At 33.0% G+C, this 27294-nt stretch overlaps 1 protein-coding gene across 2 annotated transcripts; it reads left to right on the plus strand.

Moving 5' to 3' along the window:
* The first annotated feature begins 7522 nt into the window (after positions 1-7522).
* Positions 7523-25462, plus strand: LOC148606177 (uncharacterized). 2 transcript variants are annotated; one of them, XM_088543498.1, is made up of 8 exons: positions 7523-7679; positions 14770-14902; positions 15440-15498; positions 18375-18668; positions 20335-20692; positions 21228-21355; positions 23035-23160; positions 23877-25462. In XM_088543498.1, exons 1-8 carry the CDS (start codon positions 7596-7598, stop codon positions 24156-24158), a joined length of 1464 nt encoding a protein of 487 aa, XP_088399624.1. In that variant the 5' UTR covers positions 7523-7595; the 3' UTR covers positions 24159-25462. The 2 variants fall into 2 exon arrangements, with proteins under 2 accessions (XP_088399624.1, XP_088399625.1); XM_088543499.1 differs by lacking the exons at positions 7523-7679; positions 14770-14902; positions 15440-15498 and adding exons at positions 15559-16463; positions 17832-17953.
* The last annotated feature ends 1832 nt before the right edge of the window (positions 25463-27294 follow it).

Raw genomic sequence — 27294 nt, forward strand, 5'->3', positions numbered from 1 at the left:
TGTGGAAGATTTTTTGGTATTTAGTTATACCATTTCTGAAACGGACCTTCATACTTTACTTTGACTTAAGTACTTATCATTACTATCTGACGGGGTAGCATAGACAAAATTCGCCGTTCTAACAGCCCGTGACAGAGACTCGTTAAAATATAGATTTCATGCTTCTTTACCTGAATTAAGATTTTAATCAATACATATGACAAATGTTTCTAAGAGATAGCTGTCAATATTCCTATTTTTATGCCTGGTTGTTCAAATATTTGATTTTTTTTTCATTTACTTTGCAAAGTGGATTTGTCCTTTCAGTTGTTACAGTCTGATATTGAATTAAAAATTGGATGGAATCTATTAGGATGCAGGTGTTCTGACACGCCCCTGCATCAATACACATTTCATTCATTCATTTTGTGCATATAAACATCAAATTAATTCAGATTCAGTTTTTTTTTTTAAATTAAATTAATTTGATCACTTAACTTTTACACTTATTTTGTAATTTGTTTAACCCTATAAGACATTTTTTGCGCGAGCACATTTTGTTTTTGTTTCGGTTTATGTAGTATAACTGGCTCTTTTCCTTTCTTATTCAGTCGTGTCTTTATTTCCTCTTTAAGAGATATAATGACATTACCTTAAACAACTAAATACAAACTAAAGATGCAATGTAATCAGAAAGTCAACACGTATATTTTCAGACTTTTCTATATGTTTACGTATCTTCCCTGTATCAATTTGATCCGATGGAGCAGTGTAGCGAATAGTCGTCACATTCTGAGACGTTTATTCACACACACACACACACACACACATGCATGCGTATACCTAGTATATATAAGTTTAATTAAGTGTTTTCTGCATTAGCGTTTGCCCCGGAATTCATGAGTAAATTACATTTTCCAAGGCATTGCATAACATGAACGTGCGATTATCTCATGAAATTGTATGTATCGACTTCGATTGATGTCAATGGCTTTCCTAAAAGTACTTCAAGACCTGAAGATTTTTAAAATAAAGTCGGCCTTTTTATTTTCCTTTTAAAATAAACTCTAGTATTTTTTAAAAAGACTGTTTTTTTTTTTTTAGGTTTGCCTTAAAATAAGTCTCATGATTACATAAGGGTCTGTCCTGTCTAACATAGTCATTGACCGGGCTAAAATTAATCCATAAAAATATATTTAACTTCTATATTTATTCGGATCTAAAACTTTATCACAAATATGTCCACAGGATGGCGAATTTACTCCAAAATTTATCTTCCTCCACGTATGACCTGAAACACAGAATCATGTTTAATTAAGAGAGACTCCGAAAATCATTACAAGATAAGGTAATAATTTCACGATCATATATACAACAAGCATCAATCAGCATTATATTTATCAGTTCGAATGAATTATTGATTATTGCAATCATTCAATGAGAGTAAATTTCGTTCAACCAAACGGATTTATTCACAATACCTTTAAATTCAATGTGAATACATCAAATGGTATTACGCAATATTTTGATATGCAAAATTATCAGCAATACTACATGATTTGACACTTATAATATCACGATTTTAACATTAATAGTTCAAAATAATTCATTAACGACCACTATACTCGGCGTCACATAAATAACATACTGTTAAAATTTGAATAAAAATATTTTCTACGACTTTATTGACACCTACCTCGTTTAAATTGTCTTAAATGACTTGCTCATTCGTTTAGCCAAACGGCTTCTCCCTAAACATTGAATCGTTAAATTCCGGTCAGATTTTAATTCTAGGTGCCAATATTTACATTGTAAAAAGTCGGCCATGTTTACAGTGATCGGGTTGCTAGGAGATGTTGTTTACGTTTAAATGGTTTGTCCAAAAACTGAAGAACCCAGAATGCATTTTGGCGTTATTTCGGATATCTCGGATTTATTTTACCGAACAACGTATAATACCGAGAAGTTAATCAAGCAGACGATTGTCACCGGAGTTCGACGGGAACTTACGAACTTCGTTTGTAAACAAATCGTCCCGTAGAAACCAACATGGCGGATATTAGTATGGGATTTTCCCGTAAGGATTTGTTACGCATGATTTAAGCTAAAAGCGACTTGTTCAGGGAGAAGCCGTTTGGCTAAACGAATGAGCAAGTCATTTAAGACAATTTAAACGACGGTAGGTCTCAATAAAGTCGTAGAAAATATTTTTATTCAAATTTTAACAGTATGTTATTTATGTGACGCCGAGTATAAGATAAACAACTTTGAGCAAAAGGCCTGAATTGCCACAGAAACAAAGGGGGACGATTTCTAAACAAAGACAAAATATACTGATCTTTACCGATGGTTTTAAAACGACCAAATTTAGTAGTAACACATTTCTGTACAGTTAAAAAGTCACAGATATTGTCACGAAAGTGAAATTATACGAAGACATTCAATGTTATTCCGAAATTTCTTTTCCGACAAAATTTGTCGTTGGAACTCTCCATAACTCCCCATTATAACCAAAATTTCAACTGTTGATTTCGGTAATATACTTCATTGTACAATTATAAAAATAATTAGTCAAAATTTGTAGGCATATATAAATTTCCTTTACCCAAACCAGCCTGATATATGCATGGAGTTAACAGAAATCACACTTTTACCTCGCAATTCTACACCTACTTGATAGATCCGCCATCTTGGTATCCTGGGTTGCATATTCCTGCAGACTATTCCAATCTTGGTCCCCTTGATTACTCTTTCAGGGTACAACTTATTTTAAATCATTACTATGTTTTCTCCTTCTTCTAAACGCTTGGTCAACTCAGAAGTCTTGTAAAAATTGCCTAAGACTAGGAATAATATTATCGTTACTTTTCGGGTAATTTTCACAATTGACGGGTTTTTACATTTTTTAAATATATATATACCCACTGAATTAATTAAATGTTCTATCTACTGTAAGCATACATTGTCAATTCAATTTAAAAAATCCGTAACGGACTTTCATCTCGAAATTACCTAAACAGTAAATTGGGTTTAGCTTTATTTCGGGTCTCTCTAAATAGTAACAAAAACCGACAAGAAGCGTCCAATAGTCTTAAAAGCGACGGTAAGAATTTAAATGAGCGACAGGAAACCGCGTGCATGAAACTGGCAAATAGCGCAAATAAGTTTTTTTTTCCAATTAAATGCGAAATGAAAATGAATTTAAGTTATTTTAATGTGGTGACAAGAAAGTTCTAGCGGTTGAAAATTGAGTATAATTTTTAAATAAGTAAAATTAAATATTTTCTTGAAGAAAATTTTATAATGAAAGATAATAAATTTATTTGATAGTTTTGAGAGGATTTTCTTTAATCAAAGAAATATTGAAATAGATCAAATGAATTAAGTTGCAAGAAAAAAAAGCCTTATGTTAATTATAACAGCCACAGGATAACAAATGAATATATCTGACTACTTCTGTATATCGAGGAATTAATCACATTTCTTGCAAAATAAATTCAACTATGCCCTGTTTCTACCTATCTACTGATAAGATTTTTATCTATACTTCATGACAAGTAAGGCATTCTGCACTTACGAGCCTCAGGCATGCTGCAAAGTATAGTTCGCGATTAAATTTTATTGCTATTTACAAGGTTATCAAAAGATTGTTGTTGTACCTCCAACAAATTACTACTACTAAGGGGGGTTTTAAGGTCCTTGACTACCCTGTCGGGTCTCGCACGGACGGCCCAATTTGGTGGGCTTTAAATAATTTTGCTATTTATTTAATTTGTATTTAAAAAAAAAGAAATAAGTTTAAAAAAAATAGGAATAAGGTAATATAAATTATGAATAGCTGAAATGTTAGATATTAAATAATAAGAATAAAATTTGAAAATGCACCATGTAAAGGAGGAAAATGCCAAGTTGGATGGAGAAGAGCCAAGGACAATCAGTCAGATCCAGAAGGCGGGAAACCTGTGCGATTTAGTTTGCCAATTAGTGTATGCGTTTTATAGTCAAATGGGTGTGGTTTGGTGACTATCCAAAGGTGAAGTGCAAATTTAATAATTGATAATGTTAGAGTTTTAGTAACCAAAGATGTATGCTTTTTTAGAATGCCGAAAAGTTTATGCCGAGCCAAAAAAAAAGTATATGTAAATTTAGACTGCCTTGTCTAGCCGGGCGTAGTTCCCAGATTTTACCGTGCTAGCACACGACGTTAGTACGCAGTTTTACTAACGCCACACGAGACCGTTCCAGCTCATGCTTCTGGTGAATGGGTTGACCAATTATTTTTATAAGTTTGAAGACCGGATTGATTATCATTGGTTAGATTGGTCAACTTTTAGAATTTAACAAGTGTAAAATGTAAATCCAAAATTTACACGTGGACTTAAAAACAGCCAAAAGTTTAGCCAAAGAAACAAATAAAAAATGTATTTATAAACCAAAATAGTAAAATAAAAGATAGTATAATAAAGAAAATAAAGAAAAAAATATTTTTTTTTTGTTATTTGGGAGTTTAGCTTTATGACTAGGTATAAACCGAAGTTATTTTTTTTTAAAGAAGAACGCACGCAACGTTATACTACACACGGCTGGAGCTATCGGCGCGGTAGATATGTTTCATAAGCATATGTGTACATGAAGTAAAAAAAGAATATAATAAAAACAACAACAACAATAATAATAATAATAGTAAAAAAATAAATAAATAAAATGAGAGATTATGTGTATAAATATATTGCATTGTGGAACCCCATATTAGGTGATTAATTTTATTTTAATTCAGTTATATATTATTTTGGTTTTTTTTATTGAAAAATCTCCAACAATTAAGTCATCCTTGTGAAGTAAAAAATTATAGACCAATTTCATTATTATGCATTCTCTCTAAATGCTTTGAAAGATGTGTCTATAAACACGTCCATAATTTTCTGCTGGAAAACAAGATAATCACTCCATGTCAGTCTGGGTTTACAAAGGATGATTCAGCTGTAATTTAATTAGTTAGTTTTTCGAATGATATTGGTCGAGCTCTTGATAGTGGTAAAGAAATAAGAGTCGTATTTTGTGATATAAGTAAAGCATTCGACCGAGTTTGGCATGCTGGACTCTTATTTAAACAGGAAAAATACGGAGAATTACGGGAACGCTGCTACATTCGTTTAAAAATTATTTGTCGGGGAGGGTTCAAAGGGTTGTCTTGGATGGAAGTAACTCAGATTGGAGACCAATTAAAGCGGGTGTTCCGCAAGGCTTCATTCTCGGACCTTTATTGTTTTTACTATTTATCAGCGATATAGTATCTGACATTATTGCGTCGAACAAGCTCTTCGCAGATGACACTAGTGTATACGTCATTGTAGATACTCCTGAAAATGCTGCGGGAATCTTGAACTGTGATCTAGAAAAGATACACCGTTGGTCTTGTCAGTGGCTAGTAAAATTTAATCCACAAAAAATAACTGAATCAATGATTGTATCACGTAAGTCAGTAAAGCCATTACACCCACCTTTGATGATGAATGACCAGGACCTTCAGGAAGTTGAATCCCATAAACATCTTGGTATCATTTTTTTCAAATAATGGTTCTTGCCATGACCACATTGACTATATAGTTATAAAGGCTTATAGTAGGATTACTATTTTACGAAAGATGCGTTTCATTCTTGACAGAATCACCTTAGAGAAAATGTATTTTTCATTTATTCGGCCAATTTTAGAATATGGTGATGTTATTTGGGACAATTCGACAATGTCCTTAGTTAACAAGCTAGAAAATGTTCAGATAGAAGCTATGCGAATTGTGACGGGAGGGACCAAATTAACATCTAAAAGACTATCATGGAACTGCATAAGAAAACGGGATGGGAAAAACTTTCGGACAGAAGGGACAAACATAGACTCATATTATTATATAAGATTATCAACAAGGAAACGCCAGAGTATTTGCAATCGTTAATTCCAAACTCGGTTGATTCCTTGCATGGACATTATACTAGACAATCACAAAATATGTTAGAGATTCGCACGAGAACAAACTTCTATTCTGAATATTTTCTGCCACCAACAGTTAAACTGTAGAACAAACTGCCTCAGAATACCAGGAGTTCTAGTTCCACTGACATTTTTAGAAATGAGATGAAGGAACATTTGATAAAACGTCCGAATCTATACTTTATTGGTACACGACTAAGGCAAATATTACATGCCAGACTGCGAATGAACTGTGCTTCACTCCACGAACATCTGTTCAGTCGTAACCTTGTTAATTCCCCCAATTGCACCTGTGATCATGTCGAATCAACTTCCCATTTTTTGCTCTTTTGTCCAAAATATACTTTATTACGAAATGAAATCATATTTTCTATGGCACTTGATGTACTTATTACTGTAAATGTATTATTGTATGGCTCAAATATTCTAAATGCTGAACAAAATGTAGAAGTTTTTCTTAAAGTTCAGAAGTTTATTATCAAAAGTAAAAGGTTTATAAATAAATAACTTCCATGTACTGCATCTCTACACTAATTTTGTATTTCCATTTTTGTTTTTCAATTCGTTTGTCTTATTTACTAGTCAATTATGAAAATCATTCCACATGCATCTTATTTATAAGAATATTCTTGCAAGTTACTCTAAAGGTCACGGAACTTTGTATAAGCTATCTAGCTTCTTTCCGAATCCTACCATGAGTTTGTATGTAAATGTGTATACTGTATTTGCTGGTGCTCATATTTGAATAAATATGTTTAAACTAACAATTAGGTCATGATAACTATATATATTACTCTAATCCAAACGAGCGCCACACCCGTCAGTAGTTAATTGGTCCGGTATACAAGAGTGTGTGTTTATCCAACTCGCATGGTCGAGTTATCATTAATTACTACGCGCCTTGTACCAATAACCAAGATAAATGAGAATACTCATTTAAATATCCCCGCTATTTTTTTAACAAAAAGTGTTCCCCCATCTTTCACGTTCTCATATTTCCTGAGAAAATATTCCATTTTTGTTAAGTTAGTTCTTCAAAAACAAAAAACAAAACAAAACAAAACAAAACAAAAAAAGCAAAAACAAAAACAAACACAAACACAAACACAAACAAAAATAAAACATAACAAAAAAAACTTAACAATTTTATCTTTTTTAAATTTAACTTGTCTTAAATGTACTTTCATTTTTAGAACTTTTTGTTTGCTTAACATTAATTTTATACTTTAAAATTTATGTTTTCCTCAATAAAATTTTACTCATGTGTATTTTTATTTTATTCTTTTTTTAATTTTTTTTGTTCGAACTTTCTTTCTCTAAAAATCTAGCTGCGAAACGTAGCTCTAACTCAAAAAAAGATCAAAATCTACGATTTCGCAGCTACTAAAAATCTTGCACTTATGTTTTTTGTCACTTTATTAGAATGCGTTAACATTCATTTTTATTTCGCATTTAGTTGAAATATATTCTTTACGCTATTTTCTACTTCTTTTTGCTAAAATATCTTGGTTTTATCTTTTATGTCGCTTTTTCTAGACTTCCTGACACTTCACGTCACTCCTTGTGATCTCTTGTCTCTAACTAGAGAGATCGTTATTTACATCCGGGAACTTTATACACTTAATCCGCCATGGACATGTTGGCAAATTACGATGAAGACTTAGAAAACGTTAATTTAACAAATGAAAACGACGATAATGCAATAGGTTCACAGGTAGAGAGTTTCTGTTGCTCCCAAAGATATATTTTTTAAATCTTACTCTTTTTATAGAAAAGTTTACTTTCGGTTTTCCACTTCCTCAAATGCTGTGGCCTTTGGCGTTTCTTGTGTGGCAGGACGACCTACCTGCGTTGTGGTAGGTAGTGAGATTTAAATAGCCAGTTAGTTTACTTGGCTAAAGGATTAATTCTTTAGCGAATCGGTTTGTCGCTGGCTTGTCGCCGAGCAGTCTAGGGTTCGATCCTCGGTGGCGGAGTATAATTTTGTGAGTCAAGTCATGCTTTCCCGTTACACCTGTTTCCCATTACTCGGCATTTGCTTGATGTGTGAGCGAAGCATTTTGTAAACATATTGTTTATCCGCCATCTTGTAGGTTCCCTAAAGTAAAGAACAGTAAGGTCACCCCCATTGGCCCATATAAGCATTACCACACGTAACTATTTGGGTCTGTTCGTCCTGAATTTTTGCCCAGGTACCTGTACGAATTTCATGATGGTCCATCCCCAATCATTATGAATTCATACAATCAAAAATTAAATGCAAATATTGAAAATAAATTATCTCATTCTTTTCTATATGTCTTTTCTTAAATTTGAATATGAATGAATGCTATCCTTGTCATGTATCCCCTTCTTCTTAATCTAGAATAGTATAGAGACAATAAAAGTTCAAATGTACAAAGCAAAATAAATCCATGTGAATAACAAATTTTAGTGTAGTTGAACAACAAAATCAAGGTGAAATGGGGTTGAAGTTACTAGAGAGTCATTTTACAGATGAAGTGTTCACGGAATCATCTAAATTATAACTTTTGAATCTCTTACATACACTACGGCTAACGACTATTTTGACGATTCCCTTTTCCCACGGTGGGCGTGGGCAATGGTTGACAATTTGTGTCCACCCTAGGACACGTTCCCACCGGCCCATGGTGGTCATGTGGTTGGTCTCTGTCCATGTTGCCCATGCATTCTGGTGGTCACTTTTAAATCTTGTTTCGTTTTAACAGGACTCGGAATTAAAACTCATTCTTACGTACTAAATATTACGGTCCTGTTGTATTGTATGAACTATCGGTAACAGTATTTCACAGGTATCAATAGAGCTTCTTTATAATTTGACATTCATCAATTACCTGTGGGCGGGATTAAAGCAGAGAAGTGTGAGCATTTGCCAACAAATGGAATAAATACAGGAAATCGTGGTAACCTTTGATAGGTGTCATTTGATCTCTTCAATTGACAGTTAATCAATTAACGGTAGCGGCAGGTTTTAATACAGTGCAGCCCTATCACTTGTCAAAAAATAAATTGTGTTATAGGAGAAATTTTGATTTCACGTTAATCAAGTGTTACTTGTTGGATTAGAATATATTCAGAAATACTGAATATTTTAACATAACTTATATGAATTTGGAAACAACAACTAATCTTGTAAGATGAATTCTGAGAAAAATACTTTAATGGCCATGTAATGGAAAAAGTGCACCCTCCTTTTGCTTATAATACATTGCATTTAAAATTCTTAGAGAAAATCAGCTAAGATTGGATGTGCAGTCCCTTTGAAAGATGAAACTATTTACAACTGCATCCCCTTTTACGGCACTGCATTACTTTGCTATGAATTTCTCACGGTGGCTAAAGATGCAGGTGGTCTATCTTGGACCTTATCTGCGGTTTAAAGTATTGTGAACTGAAACTGGACAGTTAACCGACGCGTATTAGCAAACAACACTTACATGTACCTTAGAAGACATATGCATGTAGATGATTTAATCATGATTAGACCTTCATGCATGTGTGTACTAAGATTGAGGAGTAACAAATTGTTTTTTTTTTTTTTTTTTTTTTTTTGTCAACAACCGTAAAAAAATAAACGAGATATACGATGAGTGCAACCCTCATTGAATTCAAAAATAAAATTGAATCAACTGTGGGCTGGTGTTACGAATTTTAAATATGCTAAAATTTGAATAATACTTTAAACTATGATTAATTAAATATGAATCCATTTCAACAACTACAAGTGAAAGGCAAAATAACACAAAAATATAAAATTTTCAAACTCATTTTTGTCCAGTTGTAGTATTGAAATATATTGGAGATTTTCAGAAAAAGGCCTAAGTCGGCACACCAGTGTAAATAAAGATACCAATTAGTTTAATTTATTCTATATATACTTAGTCGTAAAATTTATACTAGAAGAATTTAATTTTTTTATCAGATTATATCTGGGGGATTCAAACACTATTTTATATTTTATAAGGGATTTTAAATGTGGAAATTTTGATTTAAAAATAAAACTTTGGATGTCCCTAATCGCTTCTGTAATCATAAAACATTAAATTTGGTTTCTTTTTATTCTTTAATCTAAATATTATCAAACAATTCCTTTTTGTTAATTAGTAGTTAATCGACCACTTCCTGTATATAGTGTGACACGCTCGGGTATTAAGTAGTGACATTACACGGATAATACTGAATTGACTAATTAAGTCTACGTTTAAACACATTGATTAATTTTATTTCTAGGTGGCTATGATATGAAAATCACAAATACTTTACAAGATTATTACGTTTAGTAAAAAGAAAAAAATACTTGTATTGAGCATGATTTTACAAGAACAATGAACATTTAATTATTGAAATAAAAATACGATTGCCCTTGTGTCATTCACCTATTTGTATATTCATAAACAAACAATGTATATTTCGAAAATGAAAGTAATAATGTTTCTGGAATAAAGTTTCAGAAGATTCTAAAAAATTTACGAGATTTAATTACCGCTATAACCTTGGTTCCCTTAATTACTCTTTCAAAATAAATTGTTCGTTGATCGATAATTGTTGCCATGTCAACAAAATCTCAATTTACCTCATACGATGCTCAAAACACAGGGACACACCTTTTGATAAACACATTGATTGGTCAATGATATTACAAAGGCGTTTATCAAATTTGCATAAGAAATTGACACACTTAAAGCATTTTTATAGTTATTGATTTAAAATACTTTGTTCTTTTTTTAGAATTATTACGTAAGAAACCTGTCTGTAAAATGAGTAGTTCACAAGTACTCGATTTTCTTGAACATTGTAATTTACAATTTGTAACAATCTGGTGACAGGTCAGGTGTAAAATGTTATTACATGATACATGTAGCAACTGCTGGAAATCATAAAATTAAGGCCTTATGAATTTCTTTAAAAATTATGTCAACTTTGGTTTCCGATTAATCCAGGTTTACATTTCGATGATACTAAATAATGATAGACTTAAGTACAATGTGGGCCGTAAGAAATAGAAAAACAAAACAAAACAAAACAAAAAAACAAGATTTTAAAGCATTTAATTCATATAAAACCCTAATTATATTAATTCCTAAGTAAACACCGGGTGGTGTCACAATTCTGGCTTGAGGCCAATTTTCATGAAAGAAAATTGATTCTCACGGTCAAGGTAATGATTGACACATTGTTCTTTTATTTGTCAACTGTTTGAACATTGTAATAAAATTGCCGATCATGGATTAAATCCAATCATCAGGTTATCACGCATCCATTGGATACCGTGGGCGCAGACACTATACTGTCCACCTGACACGATGGGCACGTGGACTTGTGTCCACCGTGGGTGAGTGGCATCGTCAAAATAGTCATTATTTGTAGTGTATTGTAAAGATGTGTAATACACATACAATGTAGTTTAGATTTTATACACATAAAGTTATGCTAATTAGAGGGAACAGAAAAACCTGGGGCAGATTCAGGGGCTGCTCTGGCTTCGAAAATTCTGACGCCAGAAAAATCGCCAGCTGCCATTTTATGTCGCCAATTTTCAGAAATTATAGCCAGTGGGGGCCAAAAAAAATATTTACTTTTTTTTTAAAAATATGACAGTATTAAGACCACAGATGAATTATCTTTGTCAATTCATCAAAATAACCTCTCCATTCATGACATACATGTACACAAGTTTCACTCTTGATGCATGACTGAAGCAGGTCTAATTTATCTTACAATATAATTTGATTTTTTTTAATTTAACAAACTGGTTTCTTTTTTTTTGTGATAAAATTTCTAACAAACTACATTTTGTACCATGGACCATTAATTGTGTCCCTGTTTAATTATCTTGGGCCCCGTGCAGGTCCAGGTGTTAAAAGAATATGCCTGCAGCAGCGCTAAGCTTGTCGTAAAAGGCGACTAAATAGTACTCAGAACCCTAGCCGGGGTCTAGGGCGCTCTGCCTGCAGAGCAACTGGGATGTGTGCCACAGGTGGTGGAATGGGGTACCCCTGGCGTGTTACTTGCTGGGGTTGTCAAGCTATAATACGGAAAATCTGACCGCAAACCACAGCGGTGCACCATGTTGGGAAAGATGCCACGTTCCTCGCATGTTAAAGAACCCTACTGTGGTATTCTCCCGGAGTAGGAACCAAAGGGCTCCGCCACAGAAGGCTAAATTGCCCGACCCTACCCACCTCTCCCTCTTTCCAGTGGCAATCAAAATTTGTCAACCCCATTATCCTTGTGTCCCATCCTTTTTCCATTTCATCATCATTTCATGTTCATTTTATCACCAATTTCATGTTCATCGTCTGAATATAGCTGAAATATTGCTGCTCGGACGTTAAACCCCAACAAACAAACGAACATAATTATCTTGGTATCAGAATAGTATTTCCTTAATTAGATTTTGGGAATCCCCATTCTATTTGTTTACCGATTTTCCCGCCAAAAAGTCACATGGCAAAAGTGTAAACAAATGTCATCCATTTTCTTTCATGAATTCTTTAATTTCTAAGTGTTTAGACACATCCTGATGGGATAATCGTTGTTAATTGGATTTAATTTATTCTGTTATTAGGTAAGTCTTTTTCTGAATGTATCACATGGTTAGAATGTGAATGCTGTGTTAGGCTGTGAAGCTTGTATGTAGCCACGTGCACAAGGCCATGTGTGTTTACCTTTGACCAGATGATGAGAGCTTTGATTGGCTCAATAATATATTTACATTTGATTGACACCTCCCATTGGATATTGTCAGTCACGGTTGTCTGGTCTAATTACCGATAATTGTTTTCAGTCGTAAATTGGTCATGGTCAGTTAACTCTGACCAGGTGCCAACATAATTTGATAATTAGAGAAAATATCCCTTACTGATAAACTTCCTGTCAATTTTATTAAACAAAACTTAGGCGCCAAGAAAATCACCAATTGGTAATTTTTGTCGCCAGATCAAATAAAAAATCGCAAATTGCGACATTGGCGAAGCCCAGCGCGACCCCTGAGATTGACTTGGGGACGGATCAACCTGCTACCCCTGTCCGCTATATTACATATTTGCCCGGTGTCCGTTTGTACTATACTCGGTTTCACCTCGGCCTGTTTGCCGTATTTTAAATTGATTTTTTAATTACTTGTAAGTTCCTTTAAAATACTTGCCATTTTATTCATGTTGTTCTGTACTACAACTCTCATAGATTTTTTCATTCTTACCTCTGAGATAGAAAAATTGTGTATTTACTTTTTCTGCGAGAAGTTTACACTGTACATATTGTTTATCCGCCATATTGTTTCTATGAATATTTTGAGATGTTCCTTATCACCTCACAATTGAAGACCTGATGTACCATGATTTCCTGTCAGGAGGTAGGGTTGGGTATGGGGAAACAAACATTGTTTTAATTGTGGCCTTATAAATTAAGTTCTTTAACATTTCAGCTTCAAATACTTGATGCCATAGAATTTTTGATAATTCTTAGTTACCGTATATACTCGCCTGTAAGTTGTATTTTTGAGACTACATTTTTAACTCGTGGGAAGGGTTTTGACTTATAGACCAGATCTAGCTGATGAACTAAATTTTCAGCTTATAAATGTCAAAAGCTTGATATTTGACACCAACATGGAACAGCCAGACCAATGTTGAAATTGTAAATGTCAGTTTTAGGAAGACTGTCTTCATCTACTACTTTTTATAGCTAAAATATGATTTTTTTTTGCCACAATACTGGCCTTCATTGATCTACTTGTATTTCCTAATCATCTACTTTGAATATTGATTTTTACCTGTGTACACTAAAGTAGCCAAAAACCCTACGGTATAATAGAAACATGACCAGATAATGTACTATAATTCATGATGAAAGTAATCAATATTTTAGTTATAGTTTACCTAGAGAGGGAGGATTCTCTTACTTTTATTTTGATGTCTACTGGATCACAGAGTTTTACAGAGTGCACTCCTAAAATTCTCCAAGTGATTTCTCCCATTTGGGAGTATTTCATTGTCTTTTTGTGAGTATGTCGGAGTCACTCCAAGTATTTTATTACCTTGTGTATTGTATTCATGTTCACCTGACAGGTAAGACAGGATGTAGGTGGTACTTCAAAGGATAATCAGGGCAATAAAAACCTCTCAGCAGGGAGTATTTTATTGTCTTTTGGAGGAAATACGCCAAGGTCACTCCAGGATTTTTATGGCATTTTTGGAAATTTCCTGGAGTCACTCCAAAAAGAGACTCAGAAATGGGAGTTTGAGAATCTATACTCTTGGGGTGTAATGTACATGTAGTTACAGCAATTCTTTATATGAATTGCCTTTTCCTTAAGTGAAAGCCTGTTAACTTACTGAAATAACTTCAAAATGAGTTGTTAGAGCATCATAAACTTTCTGTTTTATTTTTTGTTGTGTAGCTTTTATATTTATAATTTTAATTTGGGTTATTGGTTGTGCCTAAATTAGAATGAATGAATAAATGGACATATGGAAACAATCCACATGACTTGTGAAGAATTTAATTACTTACTACTATAAAAACAACTCTGACTGGTAATTATTTATTTGTACATAAATTTATTGAAGTCATCTAAACAAACAGGTATATTCATTGTAATTAAGGAATGTTAGTGATGCAGCTGTCAGAAATCAGATCGACTTACAAGTGGGCCAAGGCTAGGTCCCAGAAATTTTGGACTGAAAAGGGGGTCCAACTTATAGGTGGATCGACATATACTCATGTAAATACATTATGTAGGTTGCAGGTTATTAGTACAGAACTACGAAACATTTTTTCAGGGTCAAAATCTTGAAGATGAATATAGCATGTTTGAGAAGATGATTGGTGAAATAGATACTGTAGAAACAGAAAAACTTGAAGAAAAACATGATGATAGCACAGACAGATCAGATAACAATCCAGCTAGCAGAGGTATCACGAAACAATTGAAGATGTATTGTTAAATTTTCATATATAGTTTTTTTTTCTCAAAATTCTGTAATCAGTTAGCTTTATCTTTATACTTTGAGAAACCATTTTAAGATGTCAGGTCAGTGCTGCCCTGAAATTTGAACAATGTTATTATTTGTTTTATAGATAAGCATTTTTTAACCAGCTGACATTTGTTTGAATGGCATATCCTTAAAAAAAAGTATAAAATGTTGTAGCATAAAAAACTAATCTTGGAAAGATTCTTAGATTACAAGTAAGAAGAAAAAACCCAAATCTGAACAATTGTAAGAACTTTCAATATTTTGATTGAGAATGCAGCAAACTTTTGGCCTTAACATGGATAAGAAATCCTGACTCATTTTTGGTATGAAACTAGAACACCAAATTATCTTTTGGGCCTGACTGTCTTTTAAAACTACTTAAAAATATGTAAAATTGTGTACATGATTAGCTTGCACCAAAAAGGTCATTTTCTAGTTACGAAATTTACAACAATTGTACAACTATATTTTACAGGGGAAGGACGATGTTCCTTGGCAGAGAGTGTAAAGAGAATTATGGAACAGAGCTCTGAGGTATTATTTATAGCTGGAGAAACTTATGTTGATTTGGGAGGGTCACTTTTGTCAGCTTCGTAACTCATTTAAGGACTTATTGTGTACAAGTGGTATATGCTTATTGCTTTGTATTCTCTTTGAAATTAAAGAAAACATTTGTATACAATGAAAGAAGGTTTTTGAAACCTCTGATGTATGAATACAGGATTTTAACTTAATTTTGGTATCTTTAAACATATAAACAATTAAATTATGTACTAAAAACCTCAATCAACTTATATCACTTTTACACTGAACAAACCTAAAGTGGAAAATCTTGAGAAAATATATGAATGTACAAAATATACAAATATGAATTATATCTACAAATATGACCAGTGTCATGAGCAGGTATAGTAAAATTCTGGTATATGTTGGTGAAATGATATAAAAATGAAACTGCTGCATCAGCATATCAACAGCATGTTTATTGGGATTATTATTCCAGAAAATGATCTTGTTTGGACTTTAAAAAATATGTAAAGCTGAAAAAAAAAGACTTGTTGAAAAAAAGCACTGGGTAATTCCAAAACTATAAAATAGTGTAAAATGGAAAAAAAATGGTCTGAACTGTATGATTGCTGTCTCATTGGCCAGAACAAATTTCTAGGTAAGGCAGATTGGAAGAAAAGTTTGCCATTTTTTAATTAATTTTCAGGACTATTAAACCTCCAGTATGAACCCCATAACTTGCTGTTGATATCCTTGGGTAACATAAAAATTAAAAAAGAAATATAGTCATAATTGGGAAAACTTGAAAAAATTGATAACACCTGAGTATGAAGCTGACCAATTCATCCCATTTGTATTTCGGCCCCTAAAAGCCATCTTCTGCATTAATCTGACCTACTACTTGCCTATATATTAGGTTAACCAGATCTGCCATCAAGTTCGCCTGTAGGCAACCATCAATGGTTGCCTTGCCTGGTCAATAGAAGAGTCGTGTAAGTAACAGGTAAAGTAAAAAAAAAAAAAAACAACGAGAAAAACTGTTGTTGTCAAGTCTACAGAGCATGGTGTACAGTCAGAGAGAGAGGAGAAACAGTTGCTGTTATTATATTGCTTTTAAACATGTTGGAATATTAATTACTGAGTCCCTTGATATCTGCTGTTTAGTAAATTTTACATCATACTTGAAAACTGTGGAACTACTGCTTTTACAAATGTGTTGAAAGTGTTTCACCTGCTGAGTGAACACAGTTGTTAATGCCACCCTTTTTAAAAGGGAGATAAAATACTTTTTATTTGGTCTGTTCACCACAAAGATAGTGCACCCTATACTAATGTAGATAGATATATACATGTATATTCCTGATATTGACCAGAATAGAAGAAGCCTCAAACAAATGTGTTCATGTCATTTTTTTGTACATTGTATATTCATAGGCTCAAACAGGGTTTTTGTACTGTGCAGGGATGATTTCCTTCTGCTATTTTGCAAGTTCCCCCATTATTATCAAAATTAGATTTGTAATGATCCCTTATTTTACTGTATATTTACCAATTTCTGCTTCTCAGTTGTACCCTGTAAGATCATCTCAGACCATGGGTATCACCATATTTGGTTTCATTAAGGCTTGACAGTAGTAAGAATTTTTACATTTACAGATTCACTATGGTTCGATGGAAGTAAGAATTTTTACATATAAAAATTCACTATTATTATTTCTGTAGTGTATCATATGCACTTGATAGCAGAGTTTTTGACAATTTTTAATCTTATAATCTCTGAAAATGTAAATCTCTTCTGTCAAACTGTCCTGTTATCTTTGTAAAATACAAGAGTATATCTTCTATCACTTGCAGTGATTTGGGATATAATTTTAAAATTGGACCATTTTAGTGATATTGAAAGTTGCCATAGTTTGATATTAAGAGTTTTAAACATTCTTGGTAAAAAATTCTCATTTACATATGTACATGTAAATGGGACATTTTCAGTTGGAATGCAGTTGTGTATTACATACATGTAGTTTATATGGCCATATCAAATTTGAAATGAAACATTCTCACTTAGTGAATAAAATACTACCATAAGAGAAATCTCAGTTTGGAAATAGGAGTGGAAAGCCTCTTTCAAAGCTTAAACTTAAGGAGATGAGCCATACGTACCTAGATAATGGCAGTCTTGTTACATGTATACGGTACTAGTATTGTGGGCAAAGCTACAAAAGAATACCTTTAGCATTTTTTTTTTATCATAGCAGGAATCTTGCTTTAATCATTTTGTCTTCAATATTAGAATTACTGAACATTCCACAGCATAAATTTAGCAACATTAGTCTATTACAAGTTAATTTGTTTGATCTTAGGCATATTTCTTATTAAACCCAGTGAGGGAGGGATGCAGATATTATTGAATTGCTTCAAAGAATTGATGAGGGAACTGGTAACATTGCCCATAGCCAGACAAATGACCAGGACGGTGCTTTTCGTGTGTATTTTATTGAAGTTGTAATAAAAGTTAATCAGGCACCTTAAAAGAGTTGAGAGAGGGCTTGAGATTCAAGAAATTATTATTGGCCTGATTTATAGGGTTTTGTTTGATCATAGTACATGCTTCTTAAAAGTAAATAGAAACAATCCTTCTGAGCATCATGTAAAGTGTACACATCAATATTTTATACCCTTCCATGACACATGATCCTCATGTAAGTTACAGGTCTGTCTGTAATTCAAATCATTGGTCAGTTGCAAAAATGTCTTAAGTTAACTAATGCTTGTTATAAAAAGCTAAACAATCTAGCATTGTATTAATAGCAGATTTCTTATTATGCAATAAACAATCTTTATAACGTTATAGAAAAATAGTATTTACAATGTTGTGAAGCATATTCTTACTTTTATTTTCACAGGCTGGTGGTCAAGATGATCTGGAAAGAGAAAAGTCTGTCTCATCTGGCTCTGCTTCATCTAGAGAAAGTTCAAAATCTAGGTCACCATCCTCTTCACCTGAAAGAAAATCAAGGGAGAGAACTTTATCCACCAACTCAACAGAAAAGGAACCAATCAAAACAACAGAAGATGACGAAAAGGCTGAAAGGAAAAGTCCTAAACGAAAAAGGTCACGATCACATTCACCATCGCATAAAAGACGAGATCACCACAAATCTAGCCGACACAGATCGAGGAGTCATGATAGAAAAAGGGTAAAAGCTTGTTTTTATCATCAGGAATCTATGTAAATAGAATTAATGATGAAAATTCATAGACTTTAATATCAAAATCTGAAAGGTTCACCTTAAATCAGATCTGGAATTCACTTGCATGTAACTTGCTTGGTTAAATATGATTATTTTGGGTTATAAGAAGTGGTCCTCTTTAAATAAGTTAGACTGAAATAAAAAAGTACAATGCAATTTTTAAGAGCTTATTTTTGTTTCAAGAATTATGTTGATCACTAACAGTAACTTATATTAAACTTGCATTTATTCTTTTTTTAGCTGACCTGGCCAAAGGCCATGTGAGCTTATGCCATCACTTGTTGTCGTCGTTGTGGTGGACAAATTTTAATAAATCTTCTCCTCTGAAACTACTGGACTGACAGGTTTTAAACTTGGCATGATTGTTCCTTAGGGTGTTCTGCACAAAATGACCCTTGGGATTTTTGATCCATGAAAAAACATGGCCGCTGTTACTACAAATAGAACATAAGGGGTCAGATTGCAGTTTTTTGCAAATAACTCAAAAACCGTTGCCTTTATCAAATATCTGCGGGGTAATATTGTTCAGCATCATGAGATGGACCTATGCCTAAATTTTGAAAATGATTGGTCTACTGAAGTAGGAGTTACGGCCCCTGAAACAGTTTTTTTTTTCATTTTTCACATTTGCAACTTTGAAAATCTTCTGAAAATCCATTGCACAGAATTCAATGAAAGTTGGCATATATGTTTCTTAGGGTATCCCACACAAAAGGACCATTGGGATTGTTGATTCATGAAAAAACATGGCCGCCGTTACTAAAATTAGAGCACAGGGGTCAGATGGCAGTTTTTTGCAAATAACTCAAAAATCGTTGCCTTTAGCAAATTTCTGTTATAGGGTAAAATTGTTAAGCATCATGAGAATGACATATGCCGAAATTTTCAAAACCATTCATTGACTAATGTAGGAGTAACAACCCCTGAAACAGTTTTTTTGTTGTTTTTTTTTCACATGCACAACTTTGAAAATCTTCTTCTTTAAAACCATTTAAGGTCATTGAATGAAAATAATTCTAATAGTTCTTTAGTGTATTGTGCTCAGAATGACTTGTGATTTTTAATCCGCGAATAGATATGGCTGCCTATATTAAAAATGAAACTTATGGGTCATAAGACAGGTTTTTGAAAAAAAATCACAAATTGTTGCTTTTAGCAAAATTCTGGTTCAGGTCATGAAAATGCTATGAATAATTTAGTTGATGTTAACTTAGCCTGTCTCATTCCTCAAGTTTTTCAAATAAGCAAATGGTTAAGCAGGTGAGCGATTCAGGCTCTCCTGAGCCTCTAGTTAAAGGGATCAGGACAAAAGCCTCACCATAAGAAATTATTTTATTAATTTTGTAGAAAAAAAATTTTCCTTGTGTGCTTTTGTCTGGGGGCTTATGTCCTAGACCTGGGTTTTCTGAAGGTTTGTCTGGGGGCTTATGTCCTAGACCAGGGTTTTCTGAAGGTTTGTCTGGGGGCTTATGTCCTAGACCTGGGTTTTCTGAAGGTTTGACATTAATGCTTTTTGTTTTAACTACATAATTTAGATAGCAAGGTCACACTAAAGGTAGAGATGTTTTACACTTGAAAACAAGAAATCTACAATCTGACATTTATATTTCAGGACAAGGACCGACATTCAAGACGTCACAGAAGAAGTAGGTCTCGAGATCGCAAACATGATCGGCATAAGAGACGACATTCCTCCCGGGAAAGAAAGGACAGACACAGAAGACACAAACGAAGCAGAAGCCGGGACAGACATTCACACAGACACAAGAGTCGTAGTCCAAGGAGAAGTCCAAGACGTCACCACAGGAGTCCAGATCGCCATCGTAGTCCTGACAGATCATCTAGGAGAAGTCCTACCACTAGTAATAAGCCATTCACATTTAAGGACCAAATGAGGCAGCAACTGCTTAAAGCCAGTAAAATCCTACAAAACAATGAATCATTGACAAGTATAGATGGGAAAGAATTAGGTAAATATAATAATGGTTTATTGAAGTGTTAATTTGATTTGTTTTGTTGAAACTAACAAAGGCAGTATTATGAATTATGGAATTTGATACATTGCATCATGTACAGGGACAGTGTAGGGAATTTTAAATATATTTACGTAACTGCCGTTTGATTCACTGGTGATAAACTATTGTTGGTAGCTGCAGTTACCAACATTCCAACAATTCCAACAAGGTAAAATTGATTAGTTTAAATTCTACAGCTTCAATGGATAAATTAAACCTCATAGACACCTCAATCTTCACCACAGAATCAAATTTGAAGTCAACGTCGGCTGTTAAAATCAATTTTTGCTTTTATTCGATGACTTCTTGATAGCCAAAGATGATTGTAACTGTGTAGGCTTGTGACTACATTAAATTTCTAACATAAAATTCCCTATTGTCAAATGTTTTGAAATATCTTCAATATTTATCAGTAGATATCAAAATACAATTGAAAGGTAGGTAATTTTCTGTACAAATGTCATAATAATCTCTGTAATTTTCCTTCCAGAGATGCCAAAGGAAAAGCCAAGTAACTTACCACTGAATTCTAAAGATGTGTTTTCAGCCATATCATCAGCAGGGGGAGTAACTCCACAGATGGCGCTGCTGCAAACTATGGCAACAATGCACCAGAAGGTAAGATTTAGTATGGTTCATCAAGCAGCCTCACTGACGTACATTTAATTAAGTTCTTAACTCATGGAACTTTTTGTTTTAGTAACAAGAGAAAAACTCAATAGATACATTGTACTTGGCAGGTGTTAACAAGTTAATGAGTGGTCGATCAGTATGAATTGTTAAGTATCTACAAACAATAGACAATAAACCTCGATCTTGGAGAAAGGAATGTCACGAACAGTTTAAAAGCTAAACCATTGTATTCACTTCTTATGTTTGGTAATAAAAAGTTTTGAGGACTTTTGCAAACATTTCCTAAGTTTTAGAAAGAAAGATGATCATATTTGCCAAGGGCAATCACAGACATGACTTTTTTGGGGCTTTTAAGCAGAATTCAGCTATTTCCAATTCTGATTTTACTGTTCCGATTCTTTTTTTTACTGTATATTTGCCTTTTTTTTAACTGTATATTTATTTCCGATTTTGACAATTTCTGCTTCATTTGTTGACCTTGTGAAATCATCCCTGAAATAAGAAGTACATGATAATTATGTGAGAATACTCTCAGAGATTTATTTTCAAGAATGCTCTTATAGATTCTTTATTTTGAGAAAACTCTTTGAGGTGCGTTATTATTAGAATACTCTCAGATTCTTTTTATAGAATTCTGTAAGAGATTTTTATTTTGAGAGTAATCCAGCAGGTTCTTTACTTTTTAGCTCACCTGGCCAAAGGCCATGTGAGCTATTGCCATCACTTGACGTCCGTCGTCGTCGTCGTCGTCGTCGTCGTCGTCGTTAACAATTATACAAAACTCTTCTCCTCTGAAACTACTTGACTTATTAGAACCAAACTTGCTATGAATGTTCCTTTGGGTATACTGCATAGAACTGATATGGGGATTTTTGATTTGTCGAAAAACATGGCCGCCGTTACTAAAAATAGAACAGAGGGGTCAGACAGTAGTTTTTCACATATATCTCCTAAATTGTTAGGTTTAGCTGAATTCCGACAGGGTAAAAGTGTTCAGCATGATGAGATCTATCTCTGGTCAAATTTTGGTTTTAATCTGTTAACCCATGGAGTTATTGCCCTTTTCAATGATTTTTGTTATTTTTAATGTTTTTTCTTTGAATAATTTTCTCCTCTGACACTACTTGACCAATTGAAACCAAACTGGGTCTGAATGTTTCTTGGGGTATACTGCATAGAACTGATGTGAGGATTTTTTATTTGTCGAAAAAAAAATGGCCACCGTTACTAAAAATAGAACATTGGGGGGGTCAGACAGTAGTTTTTCAAATACTTTTGCTAAACCGTTAGGTTTAGCTGAATTCTGACATGAGTAAAAGTGTTCAGCTTGATGAAATCTATCTCTGGTCAAATTTTGATTTAATCCATCAAGCCATGTTGGAGTTATTGCCCTATTTCAATGATTTTTGCTATTTTTAATGTTATTTCTTTCAAAAATCTTCTTGGACACTACTTGACCAATTGAAACCAAACTTTCAATATCTTGAAAACTATGATGGATTAAAAGAAACTTTCAGTTGATGAAAAGATCTTGTGATAAGTCCTACCAAAGACTTCTTGAGTCAAAATTGTTGGACAACCTCTTGTTTAATTTATTGCCTTTGAAAGGCAAAATTCAACAAGGTGAGCGATTCAGGCTCCTTGGAGCCTCTTGTTTCTAACAGGCTCAGGAGATGACAGGAATAGCTGTACCTAAGTATTACAACCCAGCAGCAGTAAACCCACTGAAATATGCTGAGCAGGTTCAGAAAAGGAAACTTCTCTGGTCAAAAGCTAAAGATCATAAAGAGGTTTGTATCCATATAACAGACGTGTGTTCTTATACTGTTTCTTTAAATTTGACTGCAAATTACTGTAAACATACTAATTTTCACTATTTTTGCAGATGCCTCAAGAACACGAAAAAATTAATACTTGCAAAAATATATGTCTATTTTCTCATTACCAAGTTTTTAGACCATTCTAATAACTAAAATATAAAGCTTTTTCACATGTGTTTGGAGCATGATAAAAGTTTGTGTCTTTGTGGACGTTTTTATTATGGAGTAGCTTCCACAAGAAATTGCAAATGTATATATGTTCAATTGCGTTGAATGTCAATACTGTTTTTAATTTGTATATAAATGGCTGTCTGAAATTTTGACAAATAGAATGAAATATTAGACTTAAAATCAACTTCTATGGGTGAGACCCCTGAAAAAATTGTGCTTTTCCAAGAACCTTATGCATGTGTGTTTCAGTAGAACAGTCCCAAAAATAATTTTTTGTTAGGCACCTATCTTTGTGGCTTATGGTTCAGTCAAACCACAAATTGATTTTTCTAATAAAATGTCAAGTTATTGTTCAAAAACATAATGGTACTACTGAAATCCATGAATTAAAAATTACATGAACTTACAAATTTCAGCAGACCATGAAAATTATTCTCATTTTTATTATAAACTTCACAGTATCATTGTAACAGTTTGTATTTTGATATGTAAAATGATTTATTTTGTTCTTCAAGGACAAAGAGAAGGAATGGAAGACTTCAGCATCCCTGGCCTCAGACCCTGACGGTAAAACAACGGCCAAATTCTGTAAGTTGATGGGTATTAAAGGTGAAGGATCAACATCAGGTGAAGGGGATGAGGGTGCTCCAACAGATATGATCGAAGAAAAGAAGAAACAGCATGATGAACTGTTTTCGCGACTTGATAAAGACTATGAGTTTGCCAGAATGACTACTCATACTCAGAGAGGCGTAGGACTAGGGTTTTCATCACAAGTTCCTATGCAGCCACGATGAGTAGTTCACATTGTCTACTAACATTATGTTGGAAATATAATACTTTTACAAAAATCAGGAAATAATTTGAAAATAATTTAGGAAGTTTTGTTATATTCTTAACTTTCCTGAGTTAAAATGTTTTAGATGCAGAAGCTATTGAATTTCTTCAACTGCTTGTAGAAAAGGGAACATATTTGTATCATAAAGATAGAAGTTTAGGAAAAAAGGAAAGTTCATGCATTCTTCACTACATGTACTTCCAGTTAAATTGATGAGTTGTTTTGTTGATCATGAAGTTGTTGTATACTTTTTTGTATAACATTCAGGATTACATCTCCTCAGGTTGTAGAAAAGAAATAATTACAATATAGTTAACTGTAAAACTTAGGCCAGATAAAAATAATTTGTTGGGTTCATGCCTTCCAGTGTCTAGCTTACTTTATTCCACATTTATTTTACCATATCAACAAGATAAAAAACAAAAAAAAAGCAACTTCCTCAATCATTTTTTATGTCTGTGAACAATGAACATGTAAAATACTTCCTCATGGGTTGTTTTGAACTTGTAAAAAGAACAAGTATCCTTCCATATATTTTTATGAAAAAAATGAGAATCAAGATTGCTTAACACAGGATCATTTTGTTTTTAGAATTTGTATTGGTGAGTGAGTTTTCTTGTCATTACTAGAATTTGAATTCTTGTACTGGTGATTTTTCTTGTTATGACTAGAATTTGAATTCTTGTAGTGGTGATTTTTCTTGTTATGACTAGAATTTGAATTCTTGTACTGGTGAGTTTTCATGTCGTGACTAGAATTTGAATTCTTGTACTGGTGATTTTAATTGTCATTACTAGAATGATGTTTATATGAAACAGTGTTTTTTTCTATAAACCTGAATGAAATAGTGTTAGTCATTAACGTAAAGGCAATTTATTTTTGTGGCATAGTGTCAGTATATTTCTTTAAAAAATTCTTTTTGATCTGATGGTAACAATTTTTTTTAAAAATTTCAATATCTAAATTAAATGTGAAGGAAAGTGAATATTGGACTCGACTAATTTTTACAACCTTGATTAACTTGTTTTTAATTATTGAAAGTAAAAAAAATCATTGAAGTAACGTAATGTGTATAGATGTGTATAACTGTGTGTGACTGTGTATTGGTGTGTGTGTGTGTGTATGTTAAGCCAGAGTTTATGTATATGTTGTTGCATATGTCAGTGTATGTAAGAAAGTGATGAATATTTGTTAATGTTTTGTAGTATTGACGTACACAGAGGTTTTAAGCTTGTTTACCAATAAACAGTTACGTATGTAAAATTGTGTATTTCTTAGTAATTTAATTTGTTTCGTAACAAGCCTTTTCATTGCTTGGTTCTCTTTGAGCAAACCAGGTTATTTTGTATAACTTGCCTTGGTATTATGGTGTGATTGACTCCACAATTTAAACCCAAAGAAAGTAATGTTTTAATTATAAGTCACCCTTAAATAATAAGGAAAGTATCTTATTTTATGCTAAATGAGCCACTTTACAACATATATTATTTTTATCCCTTTTTTTAACAGGTTATATCAAAAACCTTTATTTGGGCAAGTTTACACTTTTAATAAACCATTTCACCTAACCATGTCATTTTTTTATAATCTGTTTTAGGGGACTGCAGACCATATTTTGTCCAAAAATAAAATAAAAATAAAAGTAGGTGAATGTCGTTTTATTTTTGTAAATTCTGCCAACTCCTGCAATATTTGTGAGAAAATCCCATGCTAAAAATAAAAGAAAATAGATCGCAAATTTTCAGTGGACGAGTAAAAAAAAGTGACCAATCAGAGATCGTTTTATTTTAGTAAGCTATTGAAAGCTCTCTGCATTTATCATTAGTTAGTGGAAAAAACTGAAGGTCAATGGCCGACCACAACAACAGTGTGTTTGAGGGTCGACTTACGATTATTTCAAACTCATTATTGTTTGGGAATACAGAAAGGTGAATCTTTCTCTATCCGTCAACGAAATAATTGATGAGATATATTTTCGATATTTCAATATTTTTATTTGTTCTAACACATTTACAGTAAATGGTTATAGCACAAATAATAGAAACAGAAAATATAAATTCTGACAACGACAAAGAAAAAAGAAAGATGTAAATGTATATGGTCTACATCTAGTTTGATTAACATAGGAACTTGCAGCAGCGGTGACTTTATTGTGCCCAAAAAAAAAAAAAAAAGCGTGGTTAGAATATGCTAAAGGTGACAAAATTAAGTGCTAATAGAAATCATAGAAAGAGTGGTTGTAAATAATTACAATATAATTTGGGGTTTAATATTAAATATTTTGAATATTTTTTTATAATCTGTTGAATATTTCGAGATTGTCGATGAGAAAGCTGCAGTTGTCATAACAAAGGTGTCCTGCCATGGTCCCACGAACATTTATTATTCAAACAGCTTCACAGAGATTAATAGTAATATATTTGACTCCATGATTATGAAATAAATGCTTATTAACCAAACAACATTCTGCCCAAAACACAAGCGGACAATATTTCCTTAAACGTTATGTCTAAATCTCAACATATCTTGTAACACAGTAAAAACGTTCTGCCCATAAATTATTTACATTTTTCAAAGAAAGAGTTGTCCAACATCCCACCTCCACAACTGATACTGATGTAGCCAACTATTTCAATACCAATTGCAAATTCAAAATAATCATCTTATCTAGAAAACGCTCGTATCTAACTACCAAGTGATAAGATTATCCTCTGGGTAAATTAATGGAATCACATTTATATACTGTACTGGGTAAACATCTTGCCTGTAATTACCATTTTATCTGGCTTGGACAGTTGATGATTACTGATCATTGTTATAAATGTACATGTCATTATTATAAACAACAGACTTTTTAAAATAACTATCAAATTAAATAAACCAAAGATTGATGGACAACACTGCACATCTCAGCTGCAGCTTTTTATCAAGATCATTACACCTACCAATAAAACCATTATCAAAACACATATCAATAAGATGCCGACATCCAGTCATACCTAGGACTCGATACAAATGTGATTCTCCAACTAATAACCATAACTGATCAGTCACAATATTTTGTTTGTTGGGGTTTAATGTCCGAGCAGCAATAT

This window comes from Perna viridis, chromosome 9 (assembly GCF_037379345.1).
Source record: "Perna viridis isolate PV_CMFRI_1.1 ecotype Kerala chromosome 9, ASM3737934v1, whole genome shotgun sequence".
Lineage (NCBI taxonomy): Eukaryota > Metazoa > Mollusca > Bivalvia > Mytilida > Mytilidae > Perna > Perna viridis.